Here is an 18,185-nt window from a genome sequence, read left to right as displayed (position 1 = left end):
AACATACTATGTGCAAGTATGCAACAGACAACAGCATGTAGGAGGTTGTTCCGTTAACTAGTTTGTATCTCGGCTTCTAAGTGCGTCCTGCACGATGCTGGACCGCCCGAGTACTTAACCTAATATTCGGTAATTGTATTATAGGGCAGTAGAACTAATTAACTGCCTCTCCGACTTGGTTAGCTAAGACGCCGCCGAATTGATACGTGCTTTGCGAATCGCATCTACCTATACCTATGGGTATCGGGGAAGGCTATCATTTACGAAAATTTGTTTCTTTAGTAGAAAGTGTAAAAAATAACATACAGCAAATTGGAATAAACGTATATTTAAGATCTCTTAAGATTAAGATACTAGTAAAGTTAATAAATAATTGGGCTATCTACGAGTCTTTATAAAAGATATTCCTATTACATAACTAATAAGACTAGGTACCTAAACTTAGTTAAAATTACACGGCATACTAACTAATTAACAACAACTACTTACACAAGCATAATATTATGTTACTAATGATCAGAACCAGGTTTATAAGCGCCGCCCCAGATATCCGCAAAACACACGCTGGAGTGGAATCTGTAGAACATGATAAGTGGCAAACAGACGTGGCCGAGAATAGTCCATAACACTTTGCCATAGAATTCGTATCTTTCGTCGAGGCTGTCAGGAGCTTTGTAGGAGAAGGTGTACAAGAGCCACATCGCCACGTTGCCGATGAGAAGGAACATGAGGACCTCTCTGCCTGGTTTCGACCGCCGTAGCTTGCGACTGTTGCTGCAGCGTCGAAGGCCGTCCACGAGGAGAGTTGTTTGAATGATGACTTGGATGGCCTGAGGGTGAATTTTGTCATTAGAAGATTAAAGTGATTTTTATTTAACTACAATTTTCAAGTCAATTTTTTTTATTCGATCCTATAAGTTAAACGAAGGTTTCAAATGTACAAAGAATAGATTTATGTGAAACATGATGCGCGAGTAGAATACCTTAAGTTTTATTAACAAGCTAGTTAAATAATTTTTTATTGTTAAAAATTACTTACCATAACAAGGACGTCAATAGATTTGATTATATTTAATATGTTGATGGTTGCAATCAGTGAAAATACTGTCTCCATGAAGAAAGCCGGCAAACAAATGAACAGAAGAATATCGTCAAGGAGTGATACTGGGTGTTCGTTGATGTCCAGCTTCCTCGTCTGGTTGTAAGCGATCACAACAGCAAAGAGCATAAGTATGTGCAGACCAAGTTTTGTGCAGGAATTGAGGAAGTAACCCAGCTCCAGGTATTCACTGAAACAATAATAGGACATTGCTATAGGGTTAGTAGAATATAATTAGAGAAAATTTATAGAGAAATTAATTATAGAGTTCCTAATAGGAATATCATAGTTTGAAAAACCGATAGACGTTGGGGTCCCAAGTTGTTAAAAAGGTGACCTCGCACCGGACAGCGCAACGTTGGAAGACCACCCCCCACTAGGTGGACAAACGATATCAAATATTATCGCCACCGGGAGCCGCTGGATTCAGGCGGCGCAAGACCGCGTGGCTTGTAAGAGTCGCAATAAGAAACCTACATCCAGTAGTGGACGTCTATCGGTTGACGATGATGATGATGTAATAGGAATAATAAACACGCGCAGGCAGTTATTACTTCTATTACAATCTGAGGAAGATTGTTGGTGCACTATAATGTAATATGAAATTCTTGTAGAATTTTCGAGTGTGTGTTGACGTCTGCATCTAAAGAAATTCATACTAACAGCCATCTCAAATTGAAATCTAAAACTACATATTTCAATTTATGATTCAAAAAGCTTGTTATGATTTCTGTAGGAACAAGAAGATCAATTTTTGTATTGATCTTATTAGAATGTGTACTCTACTACAGGAGGTGATATAATTTTTATACATACTAAACTACTTAAAATAGGTATGTAGGTATTTAATAAGATGTAAATTTAATTGTACTTAGTTATTAATCTTTTGTGGAAATAAATTATTTGTATTTGTATTTTGTACTTTCTAACGCTGTGGCCACCACATCCTTCGAGAGTGAGGCAAGTCGGTAAGTGGATTTTACTTAATTAATATGTTTAAAGTCTAGTTCTAATTTCTATTTTAGACTATTTCTATTTTAAATTCTAATTTAGGATTCGATAACGAAAAAGGATTCTTAACCAGGCTACTCAATCATTCTCAAATGGTTGCAAAAACAAAACTTGTACGGAGCCTGTCAATTATATGTGACTATTCAACCAGTTTAGAATAACAAGTAGATCATAGTTAAATGGGTTAAGAGCTGGGACACACCAAACGCGTATGCAGCACGTACACGTGACCACGCGCGTAGTGACGCGCGTGAATCCATAGACATGACAGCACGCATTACGTCTACGCGAACGTTCACGTCACGCAAGCGGTATGCCATATCTCATACAGTTCCATACATTACAACGTTATGGTACGCGCTACGTCTACGCTTACGTGCTGCATACGCGTTTGGTGTGTCCCGGCTTTAAATACTAAGAAGAAGACTTACTCTCCAACACTGCTGAAAACAAATCCAAGTATGAGCAACCCGGCGACCGCCACACTAAGAACGAGTCCTAGGAACAGGCCTTTGTTGGACGCATGGCAGTCCGCGTGGATGACAACGTTACTTGTATAGTCATTCTCTTCGTTTGCTGTTGGAATTCTGTGAACACGTAATTGATCTATTGAACTAGCTTATGCCTGCGACCTTTAGAGGTCTGAATTTGATCTATGCTTTACCTACATGCCTTGGAAATCTTGCTTGGGATCTTACCTAATCAAGATTCGAGATAATTATTCTAGATCTGAGGTACTCCTGTTACGGAGGTCTTCCGTGTAAAAATTTATAGCCTGTTCACTTTATTAAAATAATAAGCTGAACATGGCCAAATAGTGAGAATAATGTTCAAACTGTCTTCAAAATGTAAATAATTAACTATTATTAATAATGTTTTACTAACAACCAGAATGATTTGTTATTAAAATGGTCTTTTTTTCTAAATTTTCTGTCAACTGACTGCGCACTGATGTTTTGAAGTTCACATTGTATTTCCAAAATACAACTGCGCCGATTGAATGCCTATTAAGTACATTAAGTATTTAAATGTTCTACGCACTTGCAAACAGTTTGATTATCCCCAGAACCAGAACTGCTATCTGAATCTTCGTTGTCACATACTCCAATATGGCTCCAGATCATGTAGTAAACGGCAACTGCAATGTTATGTACAAAATTATAATGATTCCAACATGCGATATTGTACTCATACCTAAAACATTTAAAAAAAATTTGTTTCTCATACGCACCAATGAGGATATTATATTCCACACCGAACGGATATAGATAGGGTGAAAAGTTTTCAATAATCGACGTGATAGCGCGCGAGCCCGTACAGTTCTCGTTGTGTAGAACGCTTACATCGAGGGTAGGCTGGTGGACTAAAAAATTGATCAAAAATTAAATATATAGTGTAGTCTATACCTATAAAAACTCATGTACCTAATAATAGTTCTTATAGTCCGCCGAGTTTCTTGCTGGCTGCTGGCACGAGGAAACCAATAGGTATTGTTATCATTTTTTTTTGTCGAAACAAAACAAAAGTTATATCTTTGAGACTATTGGAGAACTCTCAGGCATGCAGGTTTCCTCAAGATGTTTTTCCTTCTCCGTTAAAGCTCGCGATTTTTAATTGCTCAAATTACATCTAAATCCAAAAAATGAGGGGTCCGTGCCCGGGATCGAATCCCCGAGTCCTATATTAGAAGGCCGCGACGTCTTTAACCACTAGGCTATCGGGCTATCACCGCTTACTAATATAAAATTTAGCTGACTATAAAATCAAAGAAATATTATTTTACCAAATACAGGGTTCACAGGAGGTTCTTCCGCTTCTGTTCTGTTGCCATATAAAATACCAGCATATATAGTCAGGGCTAGGACAGTCTCCCGGACTATGTTGTAAACCCAGAAACTCAGGCTACTGCCAATCATGTGCATGAACCCAAAGTGGGCTAATCCCTGTGCAAAAATCAATATTATGATTGATTGATAACAATTTTCACTGAGGTATATCATCATACAATATCATACAACAGAAGCGGTTAAGTACCACTCACTGTAGATGGGTTTTCAGGACCTTTATTAGATATTATCAAATAGGAAAAATTGTCTGACTGACATATTATCATGTACAGCTCAAACCATTGCGTTACAAGTAGGATCCTTTTATTACCTATATTTACCTTTATTATCTACTTGATGAACCCTGCGAGTTCATCTGCGTGAACTTTTGTTATTTAAAAATTCCGTAGGAACTTTTTGACTAGCCGGGATTAAAATAGCCTTGTCCGTCCCCGGGGTGCAAGCTATATTTGCATCAAAATCAGTAAAACATTAGATGTGAAAAGCTACTAGATAGATAGACAGTCACACATAGATAGATAGACACACTTTCGCATTTTTATAATATTACTAGCTGTAGGTACCCGGCATGCGTGGCAATGCCACATAAAGTAAAGTGTTCCGTTGTATATTGTATTTATTGAAGTGCTTTTTTCTGCATAATATTTTTGGTTTCTCCGTCTGGTGCGTCCGTGAATAAGGAGACGGAGTCCCGTGAATGAGAATTTTGAGAAGTGTGATCTTTAAAAATCATAAATCCACGCGACCGAAGTTCCAAGAAAACTGTTAATTCATATTATCGCCACCGAGCTTACTAGCGCTCTTTATACAGGGTGGTCAAAAAGTCGTGGATCAAACGCAATAGGGAGATAGAGGAGGACATTTCCAGCAAAAAATATTTCTACAGCATGGCCTTATTTAAATTGCCCTAAGAGTTATGAATATTTTTGAGATTTTTAACAAAATACCAGATTCTCTTACAATTAGACTAATTTAAAAAAAATGAGATAAAAAATAATAAAACAAACGATGCTGTGTCATTACTAGATAATGTATCAGCACTACAAACCTTCAATTGAGGCTCTGGGTGCCAAATTACAAGAGCAATTAATTTTTTTCCAAAACTTTTAAAGCGTTACCAAAAATTTAATGTCACTTTAAAAGCGCACTGTGAAAAAAAAATGTACTACGGAAAAGTGACCCTGTATCAGAAAAACTTGCTGATTTAATGCCAATTTAAATGAGGTATAACACATTACTCTTTGTTTCGTAACTCTGGTATTATAATTGTTTTTTCATATCAAGGTGCAAATTTCAGTAGATTAGTTTAATTCAAAATAATTTTGAAGATTATCATGCTGCTAGTTAAACTGCTAGTTTTTTGTACGTTGGAATGCTAGAAACATCACTGTGCTTGTCACACTTAAAATTTGTGAAAAGAACAGAAACTGTTCACTACCACCACGTGCCAGAACTACCCAGAACGCCCTCTTTTCTAGGAAACAAAAGGATAAAAAAACTATGCCTCTCTTTCACATCCTTCCTTATTCCTACAATGCAAATAGAAATGATGATTAGTGTGAACGAGAGGCATAGTTTCTTTATCCTTTTGTTTCCTAGAAAAGATGAACTACTTGCAAGACGGGCGTTCTGGGTAGTTCTGGGTGGTTCTGGCACGAGGTGGTAGTGAAGAGTTTCTATTCTTTTCACAAATTTTAAGTGTGACAAGCACAGTGATGTTTCTAGCATTCCAACATACAAAAAACTAGCAGTTTAACTAGCAGCATGATAATCTTCAAAATTATTTTGAATTAAACTAATCTACTGAAATTTGCACCTTGATATGAAAAAACAATTATAATACCAGAATTACGAAACAAAGAGTAATGTGTTATACCTCATTTAAATTGGCATTAAATCAGCAAGTTTTTCTGATACAGGGTCACTTTTCCGTAGTACATTTTTTTTTCACAGTGCGCTTTTAAAGTGACATTAAATTTTTGGTAACGCTTTAAAAGTTTTGGAAAAAAATTAATTGCTCTTGTCATTTGGCACCCAGAGCCTCAATTGAAGGTTTGTAGTGCTGATACATTATCTAGTAATAACACAGCATCGTTTGTTTTATTATCTTTTATCTCATTTTTTTTAAATTAGTCTAATTGTAAGAGAATCTGGTATTTTGTTAAAAATCTCAAAAATATTCATAACTCTTAGGGCAATTTAAATAAGGCCATGCTGTAGAAATATTTTTTGCTGGAAATGACCTCCTCTATCTCCCTATTTCGTTTGATCCACGACTTTTTGACCACCCGTATATACGTAATAGGTGTGGTGCATAGACTAAAATCTAAATGGTTGACTACTAAATTAACTAATACGTGCCTGCGCTTTTAATATGTGGACGTTAGAGTACTTGAAGATGAAGTAAAGCTGTATGAAGCAGTACAGCGGACTCGCGATGTCGTAAGCAAATTGCGGATAATCTATGCACTCATCATTGCTAATATCATCGTCTACGAGATAGCCGACTTGGACGGTTATCTGCAGGACCGAGTGGATTAAATGACCTAGAGCAAAACCTGGAAAACAGAACCTTGGTTTATTTACAATTATAACGTTCATATTTCAAGCGTATTTTTAAGTATGTACGTATTTCAAGTTGATAAATTGAATTTTCTAAGCTCTTATCTTTTTTTGGTTAATGCAATGCATTTTGTATTGTAACAATAATCCCAAAGGGTTCTTAGATTCACCACCGGTTATTATACAATTGACGAATTTCTTAGTAATCAGATTTCATGGAAGCGGTCGAAGTTACATAGCAGCCTACAAGATAAAGTGCAATAGCTCAGAATACATAAGTAGCACTAGTACAGGTAATAGTTACATTATGGGACGTATTGGACGTGTTGTATCATACATATTGCAACATTTTGATTTTAAGAAAGAGCAACTGCTGAGTTCCTCGCCGGCTTTTCTCAATAGGTAGAACCTTCTTTCTGAACCCGTGGTAGTCTTGATATATATAGTTGATTACAATCTACACGAATATATCCTTTTCATGTCCAAACTCTAGTTTAAAGTTAAACTTAGTTTCTGAATATAATGTAGATGTCTTACCAGCAGCCCCTAGCTTGAGATAGAAGCTGCCCGAATGCCGTCCATGGCTGAAGCAATAGTCATGATTCATGGGAAGCAGAGCCGCTGAGGGGAATGCTTGCGATGCCGCACTACCGGGAGTTCGATCACCGGGACTGTAGCCAAATTCTTCCTGTAAAAAATAATAATTTGAGATAAGATGCGTCCCCAAACGCCAGCTGTGAGCAGTGTTATTAAAGACTGTCTACTTAAAAGAACTATTAAAAATGTACTTTCAATTTTTAGAATTAAGTTATCTCCATATTAAGCAATTAAAATATTTTTTTGAAAAAGTAAATATTTATTATCCCTACTAATATTATAAATGCGAAAGTGTGTCTGTCTGTCTGTCTGTCTGTCTGCTACGCTTTCACGGCCCAACCGCTGAACCGATTTTGATGAAATTTGGTACAGACATGGGATACATCCCGGGGAAGGACATAGGCTACTTTTTATCCCGGAAAATCAAAGAGGTCCTACGGGATTTTAAAAAACCGTAATCCACGCGGGCGAAGCCGCGGGCATTCTCTAGTATTACATAAATATAAAAGTGAAATGAAAGAACCACAAATATGAGATATAATGATTGATTGATTCCTGCATTGCCTCCTTTATAACATTATATTATTATTTTGCAACTAATGTGAATATATAGAAAATTAAATAAAGAAAGTTTTGCTCGTTTTATTTTTCAAAAAAACAAAAAAAAAATACTTTATATTTTCCCCAAATGGGGAGTTTAAATAGATATCAATTCAAATCGGCATTGAAACAATCCAATTCAAATTTTAAAATTTCATTCGCGAGATTTTAAAAAGCAAGTTATTTATTAGAATAATTGACTAAGTGAAAATATTTTTTGTGAATTTCTTACCTCTTGTTTTCTGAAAAAATCTTGAATGTTTTTATTATGAACTCCTTTGATCTTTTGGTTTTTTACTGCTATCTTTTTGTATCTTGTGATATCGATCACTAGGTAGATATGATAGAAAAATCCGATTCCCAGAAGAACGAGGGAGTAAATCTGTAAATTCAAGGAATTACGTTTTAAACGTCTCTACACTGCTATTTAATTAGAAGTTGGTAATAAGAGAGCAGTGATTACCGGTGATGTTGATATATCTCGGAGAAATGGATCAGTGAGATAAACTATAAAAGCAAGTGTCACTAATAATACTGCATACATACAGCTTAGCATCAACGTGAGGTATTTTCTGGAAAAAACACTCAAAATCAAAAATTACAAAAATTTACGACCACTACTCTAATAAACCAGGGCCAATAATGTTTAAGGAAATAAAAATTCTTAACAGAAAAATTGTTAAAAATTAAAAAAAAAGAAATGATAGTCACATGATTATGATCCGTTATTTTAAGTTCCATGTTTTTTAAAATTCGTCGTCCTTACAAAAACTTTTAAAAACTGTCAAAACGTCAAATTTATTCAAGTCAGTTAAATAATATTATGATCGGCTCTGCAACAAGTGCGATGTTATAACACTCACACAGTAAGGCGGGTGTTTTCCTCCGGGCTCGTAGGCGGCGGCGCTTGAGTCTCTACGGAGCGAATGGACTGAGCGTCCATTGTCACCACTGACCTCTTGCGCGGGGTTGTTCCGCCACGCATCTCGATTGGTGTATTCATGCGATAGCTACCTATAAAATTCTCCAGTTATGATTCAGTTTAAAAAATATGCTTTTTTCTTATTTAAAAAAGTTTGATCAAAAATCAATGAAAACACATTATTATTATAAAGGCAGCCAAATGTTATTTTTAAGTGCACGCTAGTTTCTAAGATTGTTGTATTATATTGGGCTGAATAATATTTCTAGGACAAATACAGATAATATACTCACTAAGAGATTTGATGTCTCCATTTCTAAAATTTCCATACATACTTCCATTTCCATTGTACGAAAGTGGGCTTGGTGTGTTTTCGTATGCTTTAACAACAAGACAAGGAAAAACAAAATTAATTAATAGGTTACTTTGTGCCATGGAAAGTAACATGTTTATTTTAGACAAAAAAAATATCGTCTTAATTAAATTTCACTTTATATTGGAAGCTCAAAAAAGTGCTCTTGAAAGTATAAAACTGATTTTCCATGTAATAATACATGGTTCACTTATTTTTTAATAGATAATTTATATTAATTTACACATACAATTTTAAACGAAATAAATTTTAATGAAATGAAAGTTGTTTTAATATACGTAGCAGGAGGTAGGTACTAGCTAGGTAGTGGCAGGTACTTACCTAATGGCATAGGAGGAAAGGCATAGTCGTCTCTATTACTAACGAAGAACTTCGGTAGTCTCTCTGTGGAATCCTGCAAACAGAGTTATTTATTACTTACCTAGTGCAAGAATTTCGTATTTAAATAGAGATGCAATTCATAGCGCCGTAAACCTGAACTAAAAAATGTTGCCTGAACATCGAAAGCCGGGCAAAATCGGATTAATAACTTCATTAGTCGCTTGTTTCTCCCGATCGACACCACCCTGTATTTCACTATAATCCCATTACGGTGCTCCACGGTCTCGAAACAAATTTTTCGGCCGTACGTTTTCAACGAGAGGAGAAAAAACTACACATACGTACTCGTATATTTAAAAACCCGCCCAAGTGCGAGTCAGACTCGCGCACTGTGAGTTCCGTACTCGGGTATTTCAAAAACAAAAAAGAAATAAAAATCTGTTTTAGAATGTACAGGTAAAGCCCTTTCATATGATACCCGACTTGGTATAGTTATCTGACTTAGAAAATTGAAACACATTCAAATTCGCAATTTTCAGATTTATTCCTGTACTTGTGCTATAAGACCTACCTACCTGTCAATTTCATGATTTTAGGTCAACGGAAAGTACCCTATAGGTTTTCTTGACAGACACGACGGACGGACGGACGGACGGACGGACGGATAGACAGACAGACAGACAACAAAGTGATCCTATAAGGGTTCCGTTTTTCCTTTTGAGGTACGGAACTCTAAAAAAATTAAAAGTCTGCAGTTTTTTGATATCATCATTATCATCGTCTTATCTGACCAATACCGAGCATAGGTTTCCTCTCAGAATTACCTATTAATTCTGTTAAAACGCATACAGTGCACATAATTCTTCAGATTTCCCAAACTTCCTGCTCATATCAGATTTCACATATCAAAATTCGACGAAGTTATCTTTTATTATGATAATAAATACAGTTTCGATCATGTTATTTACATCCACTTTTATGGTACCTAGGCTATTTATAGCACTTTTACAGCATTTGTTATCTTCACTTTATTTTCCTATTATAACCAAAGCTAAAAATAGTTATGAGCAGGTGACAAGTCAATATCTAATCTGTGTCTGTGGGTAATAGAATTAGCTTAGCAGCCGAATCACGTTAAGTAAGCTCGACTAACCACGTAAGTAGGTACAGCTGGGATCATCTACATATATTTATAATGGAAATCACTGACGATAGGTTAAACGCCAGGATGCACCTACTGTATATTTTCTGTTTTCATCCATCGTTAATCACATGAAATGATGTAATTAAATGAACGATTAAAAAGAAACGATTAACTCCCGCTTATCGCGATACTTTATACCCGAATTACATTTTGATAGGTGAAGGCGACCACTGGAGCTGTTAATGAATATTTCCATTGATGAGGCCGGTTAGCAGTATGTGTAAAAAAAGTAAAGAGATTGAATTTTCATTAGGCGAGGCGCTGGGGCGGCACGGTGTGTCCGCAGTCGGTATTTACAGCTGAGCCGGCGAGGGGTGGTGGGCTGGAGGGTGCGAGGGAGGCTCGCGGCCGGCTGGACTCAAAAGGTTTACAGTTGGCTGCGCGGGAGTCCCCGCCTCAAACACGGCCCGCGCTCGGCGCTCGCTTGATGGAACTGAACCTGGCCTTTTACACAAAATCTATTGCCCTTTATTTTTACTCGATACAGTAGGACTGATGACACTTCATTGTTATTTTTTTTGAGTAGGGCACGTTTCACCCTCACTAGTCATTACCATCATCAACCCTTCGCTGGCAACATTTAGCACATATTTTCTCTCAAAATGAGAAGGGTTTGACCACACTGGCCAAGTGCGGAAGTGGAGAACTCTCAGGCATGTAGATTTTCTTACGATGTTTTCTTTCACCGTTTAAGCAAATGATATTTAATTGCTTAAAACGCACATACCTAACTCCGAAAAGTAAGAGACCCGGGATCCGGGGCCGTGAGAAGACAACAGACAGATAGACAGACGCATATATACAAAAAAATCTGAACCGATTTGCGTAATTTTTTTTTCTAATCGATAAAAGAACTTTGCGACATTGTTCGATAAAAAAATTGGATTCCAACTCCTCAATCCTGATGCTGCAGGAGATCTGACCAATCCACGCGGGCGAAGCTGCGGACATCATCTAGTATTCAATAAAACTTATAGCTAGCATTATCTAATTACTGTACATATTATTTTATTTACAATATTTGTAGGTATGGATTTAATCTTTTTGTTTTTGGCAATAAATTAAATATGCTAACTAATTATTTATTTATCGTTGGAATGTTAGTCTTGCGTTTGTCGTCACTTGGCCTAATCACTATAATTAATGACTATGTATTGTGTAGATTTACGTAATCATCATAATTAAAAGCCCGCAGTTCGTAGTGAGAACTAAGTAAATACCAGAATCAAAATTATGATTTACCTACTGGTATGTCGGATAAGACAAAAAGTGAATAGGTACCTATCTATTTTTTTTCCATTAACTATTAGACTATTATTTACATTTTCCATAATAGGTATAGTGTCTAGACCATAATATTCAGTCGTATATAAAGCAGATTATTCTTTATTAATATGATTATCACTAACCTACTTCAATTTTTATTGTTTTACATTTCATAGGTTTTCCCGGCAGAATTTGCTCATAAATACATGTTGCAATCGTTGCAATATGCAAATACCTATATTCCAATCTTATTGATATTAATTTAGATACATACTAATAAATTTTTATACGTAGAAGTTAAAGTGAGTCATGAGTATTTGATAAAATCTTTTCTTGCAGATCTGTTATCAATTATTATGTGAGAAGCATCGTTTTCAAGCTGAATTTTTTTTAATGTTCCACGCTTTCTGTTCATATTTCTGTAGTTAAAGTGTTGTTGTTTATGTTATAACAAAGTGAAATAGGTTAAGACGTCGACTTTATATAATCCTTAGCTTGAAAATTTCTTACTGAAGATACTTAGTGCTCTTTCGGTTGAGTGCGAATCGCTTACCTGCTCCTACCACAGCTCTGTATAATATACCTAAACTTTAAAATCCAAATTGCTGATCAAATCAATTCAGACCAAGTTTATTGTTTTTTTGGTGATTCCAGCAGCTTACCTAATAATTCGGCGTAAGGCGTAAATCTGGTAAAAAAGGTAATCTATACTAACATCATACAGTAAGGATGGTATGTTATTTATTACCTACTCAAGTATACTGTGCTAACATTAAAAATTTAATGCGAAAGTGTGTCTGTCTGTCTGCTACCTTTTCATAGCCCATCCGTTTTCTGAAAATCAAAGAGTTTCAATGGATTTTTAAAAAACCAATGGAGGATTTTAAAGTTACTTAAATCCACGTTGATAAAGTCACGGATATCATCTATTTGACTTCTCGGAGATAGATTGCTCCTTGGAGATGGGCATAGGCTACAATTTATCCTGGAAAACTGTCCGGATCCGGAAAATCATCCAGTTCGAATAATATGTAAGTAAGCTTTAACTATTTTCATTAGGATTATACAGAGAGTAAAACTGGATCGATTCAGTACATTTCATATTAAATTACAATATTATCACGCAACACTGATTGTGTATCACAATTAAGTCGCGATAATATTTTAATTTCCTCGGATTCATTGATTGATTATTATGGAAAAAAATCAGTTATATTTGAATGTAAAAGATAATATTAAAAACGAGTCAATTTGTGTAATCTTTTAATCCAGATAAATTCTGCTAGGTGTAAATTATGTTTTCTATAATCATAAAATAGAAGTGAAGTTTAATTTAAGATAAGCCTCCAGTAGCTATTGGTCTTGTGATTTACACAATATTTATGGCTGATAATTTAATTATTTACTGTACTACAAGATGCTTGTACTTCTTTTTATATTTACTTTGTCATGAATCAAGTTTAGTATTGTCCAAAATACCATAATTAACCTTTACAAAGAAAGTTAGTTTTAGGGTACGTTAACAAAAGAGATTCATACCGTTCTACTTTTTCTGTAGTAGGTAGGTACGGAACCCTCGGTAAGCGAGTCTGATTCGCACTTGTTCTTAAAAAACACAACTTTACCAACTGGTGTAGGACCACCCATTAGGCTAGGTACTTAAAATAGTGTTTACGAGTAAAGGACATAAATATTTTTGAGATCTGTTGCTCTATTTTTCTTCTTGCCACAGATTCAAATAACTAAGTATCTTCGTATTTTTTGTTGCAAGTAAGTATCTACATTTATGTATTAGCGTACTTAATACTATTCCTGAGTTTCAGCTAAACAATCTACACACTACTAAACAACAACTACTACTTATCTATTAATTACCTACTCGTATCTTAAGATTTTATCGTTTAATAGAGCCACTAGATTTTCTATCAAGCGAATATTAAGAGATTTTATGGTTATTGAGTAATTAAGTGTGTGCTTAACATAATATTAGTCAATATTAAGATGTCAAGCAAAGATTTCTGAATTACAAATCGCAGATATGAGATCAGTTTTTGTTAAGGTCTTTCCTTTGTTTTATTTACCATGAGAAGATATATAGGTACACATCGTAAATAATAGTTGACTGATTATAATTTAATTAAGAAAATATGCCCGATATCCAGCTGTATCTAGACTTTAATCCTCTAAGCAGATAGACAGTAAAAATAAAGGAATTAAGTATACTCAATCAATTATGATTTCATGCTGAATTTACTAGAGCGTTTATTGCAAGAATTTATCACAATTTAACGCCGATTTATCTACTAATCCTACTTTATTTTCGTAATGGAATCTGAATATGACGCTTTGTTATGAGTACCATTTCCCACATCATTATAAAAAGTCGTGAAGAGAATACTTCTGATAACAGCAAAAACATGAAGTCTTCACATGTAAAACTAGAGTGAGATTTGCCCGCACATATAGGTACATTAGTTATATACCTAATAACGCTTGCAACGTAAAATCCTAAATGGCCATTACAAACTTATTTTTTAATAATATAAATTAAGTCTGTCTAATAATACTTCGATACTTACTTAACATGATTATAAATGCAGTTTAAAATATCCATAAAAACAGCATTTAAATAAATTGGTTGAATTTATTGTTAGCGTATATTTACATATTCTGATGCGTGACGTTGCCATGTTGTTTCTCCCAGACACGTTAGTGGGGCCAACGAGACAAATTAATAATTTTATTCGAATCCTGTTGTCTTCGTTAACGGGGAGACGGTTAGCGGGGCCAACGGGACTAAACCTGCCTCTGGTACAGGAAGTCGTAATTTAACTTTAACATGAACTTAAACTCACTGTCCTTTCCAGATCGGCGGCGTACATGACGTTGCGGGGTGGTCGCCGCCGCGTGCGGCCTGCTGTGGCGGTCACCAAGCTGCCGGAAGCTGGCCCCGGCTGGGACATAGTCCGCCGCCGCTCCAGCACATCCTCAGCTGAAGACAGTGCCTTTACCGATTTATTAAGCACCTGACATAAAAAAACAAGTATATTGTATTAGACGGTACCCACATGGCGTTTGGTGTTTTAAAAATCCCGAGGGAACTCGTTGGTTTTGGGATAAAAGTAGGTAATCTATTTTAATTTTCGGGGTTAAGCCGTCTCTGTACCAAATAGATACCTAATAGACCACGATTACTTCCCAGTGAATTTAGTTTTTTTTTATAAATCCCAATTCGGAATAGAAAGATAGCCTATGCCAGTCCCCAGAATGCAAGCTATCCTTGTACAAAATTTCATAAAAATCAGTTAAATGGATGGATAAAAAGCTAGCAGACAGACAGACAGACATACATTTTGGGATTTATAATATTAATGGGTTAAAATTTGGTTAACAGCTTATTTGCACTGTGTAAGTGGAAGTCAAAACTTTACCCAACGATCTTTCTAAATTGACAAGAACCTGGATCATTTAGCAACTTGGCTACTGTAATGGCTAAAATGCATCGTTAAATTATGACCATCAATAATTTAGGTAATAACAAACATTGCGATGATCTTTATATGAAGAACTAGTTGATCCACCCGGCTTCGCTTCGATGAAATTTGATACACCTAGGTATAAACTTTATACCTATATACACATGGTAACCATAATATATTATTATTATGTATAGTTTACATTAAGTGCTTTTGAATAAAGAAGCTTTCTAATGGCGAAAGAATAAAATTAGTTTATTTGATTCCAAGTTTATCGATTACAAACAAACAAATCTTTCCGGTTTAGTAAAATTTTAGCTAGCCTTTGGTTTTTTAGTTTATCTTGAAAATGACTATAGACTAGTAACCGCTCGAGGCTTCGGCAAAAATGTAAATCCTATTTTTTTCCTTTAACTGCCGTGGGAATTTCAAAAATCCAATCGTTTTGCTTGTTTAAATTATAAAGGAACCTCAAAATTTCAGCTTCGTAAGGTCCAAGGGATTGGAGACTTTTCTTTTTATATGCATTGATGGTTACATAGCCAAAATTGTGTAGAAGCTGTGCTTCAAGATTACTATTCTGGCTACTGCATTTGTTTTATTTTGTAATAAGATTTAAAATGGTCATATTGCTGATCATAATCGTATGTTGATAAGATAGCTTATTTAACAATTATTGAGTCATCAAACACGGAAAACGAAAAAACCATTGACTTGTTTAATTAATAAAACTATCATAATATTTTATTATCTTGCAATAGGTACCTTATTGTACCTATGTGTTTTATTTATACTTTACAGTCAAGGTAATCTATATACATATTTAAAACACTCAAATGAGTTTCATTTTTGTAGAAAATCTAGCTAATGCTGGAATCACCTAATCGTACGTCAGTGATACTCCGTTAGTATCCCTCTTGCAAGTGTCAACAACAACTAAACAAAGTATCAACTCAATCGGGTAAATTGTGCGTAACCGCATTAGCGCATAACGAAAGAAACGTCGAAATACGATTTAGTTATATTAGATACTCTATTAGATATATTATATTTTAGTAAATAGCATTAGTTTCGTATGGACGGGCTCAAAACTAGTCAGGCTGCCAGACTAGTTTGTAGGACTATGCCCGACAAACTCGTGGGCTAAGCCGTCATATTTTTTTTTTTTTACTTTTTTCTTAAAAGAACATTAGCCTCGCTAATCATGACTAATATACTTCCCTTAAGCTTGTGCCAGGAGTGGGTAAGACAACAGTGCAACGGGTGGGGTTTGAACCGCCGACCTTTTTGGAATTCAGTCCGCTCCTCAACCGTTGAGCTATCGAGGCATTTTGTAATGAATATTACTCACGATAGTTTAAACACTAAAATATCTTCCTCTTTCTTAAGAAACGATTATTTGTAAAGCTATATTGTAATTAATCAGTAGATATAATAGATATCGGTGAGAGAGATACTTGTTGAGGTATCTTTTTTGAAAAATTTGAATTTGCCATTATTTACAGATAGTATATTGCGAAAAACTAGGAAAGATAAACTACGTGCACCTATAAATAAGTTGCCCTTGTAAATGGCAAGCTCCGCAATGGGCGAAATCCCCAACGTAAATATTCTGAAACTGCGAGCTGCACAGCAACCGGTCTATAGTTTGTGAAAAAAAAATTAAAAGAGTCTATATGAAAGGTGGTTTGTAAATACGTGGCGTTCTAAAAGGTGGTTTGTAACTGAAGAAAGACACAGAGAAAATAATAACCCCTATAATAATAATTTATTTTAATTTATTATATTAAACGCTCTTATGTTTTGTGTGAACACTAGATACATAGGAGTTGAAACCCACAATTTACATCATGTGCAAAGGTCTACAAAAGTCGGCTTAGTAGAATTATTTGATAATTCGCCTCTAGGTTTGAAAAAAATATATACTTAAGTATATAATGTTATGTTTGCGAAGGTAAATATATATAGGTAGTTAAGAGCCGTAAAAGTGAATTATGTTTTGGAACAAACCCAAATTAAAAACATTATCTTCTGAATATATAAGATTTAGATTATGTATATTGTATCTTTAGTAACTCATAGCATTTTTAAATAGTAAATTACCTTTTAAACTATCATGTCAGTTTAGCTTGATATTAAATAATAAACAAGTACTTACTCCAGGATCCTTTGTAATTTCTGGGCTTTGTTCCTCATTCTCTTCTCCAAATTTCTGCAACGATGTTTCCGAGTGATATTTTTTTTCACCCAAATTCTTCCTGTTCACTATTTCGTTCAAAATCTCTGTTTTATCTGTATTTGGTTCCGTCATTTTCACTAAGTAATCAAGTAAAATTTATAGAAAAATATTCATAAATCACAATTAACGTAGCATTTCCCAGATTACTATGCGACGGAAGTACGGCATATCCCCTTCATGAACAATCAATTCTGATATTTAAATCGCAAATGTAATGAAAAAAACATTATCATCCGTTATCCGTGATACATATCAATAATAAAGGCGTAATCACTAAGTACATCAAATTAACACTTCCTTTATTTACTGCAAGACATTCAACACGTTTTTATATTAATTATTGTATAGACGATTGAACTTATTATCAGTAAAACAAACGCTACTTTTCACGGCAGTCTGTTAACTTCAGAGATATCATATAGTTAAGGACCAGGAAATAAAGCAACAGCGTGTATACTACTTTATAGGAGCAAAATCAAATTAATTAACAGAGCTCTCTCCGTCACTTACTCCATACAATCGTAGTTCCCATTTCATTTGAATATTAAGCAACCAAAGTCCATGAAATTTTGCAGACATAGTCTAGAAACTAATATCTGTGTCTGTGGTGTTTTAGATTTTTCTAAAAATATGTAGTTTTAAAATTACAGGGGCTCAAAGATTTGTAT

General features: G+C 35.0%; 1 protein-coding gene across 1 annotated transcript; it reads right to left on the bottom strand.

The window, feature by feature from the left end:
* Positions 1-461: 461 nt before the first annotated feature.
* Positions 462-17,869, bottom strand: LOC123865940 (proton channel OtopLc-like). The gene is made up of 15 exons (XM_045907161.1): positions 17,437-17,869; positions 14,658-14,828; positions 9,333-9,405; positions 8,932-9,018; positions 8,580-8,730; positions 8,180-8,288; positions 7,949-8,098; positions 7,057-7,207; positions 6,319-6,515; positions 3,894-4,053; positions 3,342-3,473; positions 3,152-3,248; positions 2,542-2,697; positions 1,040-1,289; positions 462-830 (listed from the first exon to the last, which is right to left on the bottom strand). The coding sequence occupies exons 1-15, from the start codon at positions 17,587-17,589 to the stop codon at positions 510-512; spliced, it is 2,358 nt and encodes a 785-aa protein (XP_045763117.1). The 5' UTR covers positions 17,590-17,869; the 3' UTR covers positions 462-509.
* Positions 17,870-18,185: the final 316 nt, after the last annotated feature.

The sequence above is a fragment of the Maniola jurtina genome, chromosome 6 (genome assembly GCF_905333055.1).
Source record: "Maniola jurtina chromosome 6, ilManJurt1.1, whole genome shotgun sequence".
Classification (NCBI taxonomy): Eukaryota; Metazoa; Arthropoda; class Insecta; order Lepidoptera; family Nymphalidae; genus Maniola; species Maniola jurtina.
This window is presented reverse-complemented; position numbering and strand designations above follow the sequence as displayed.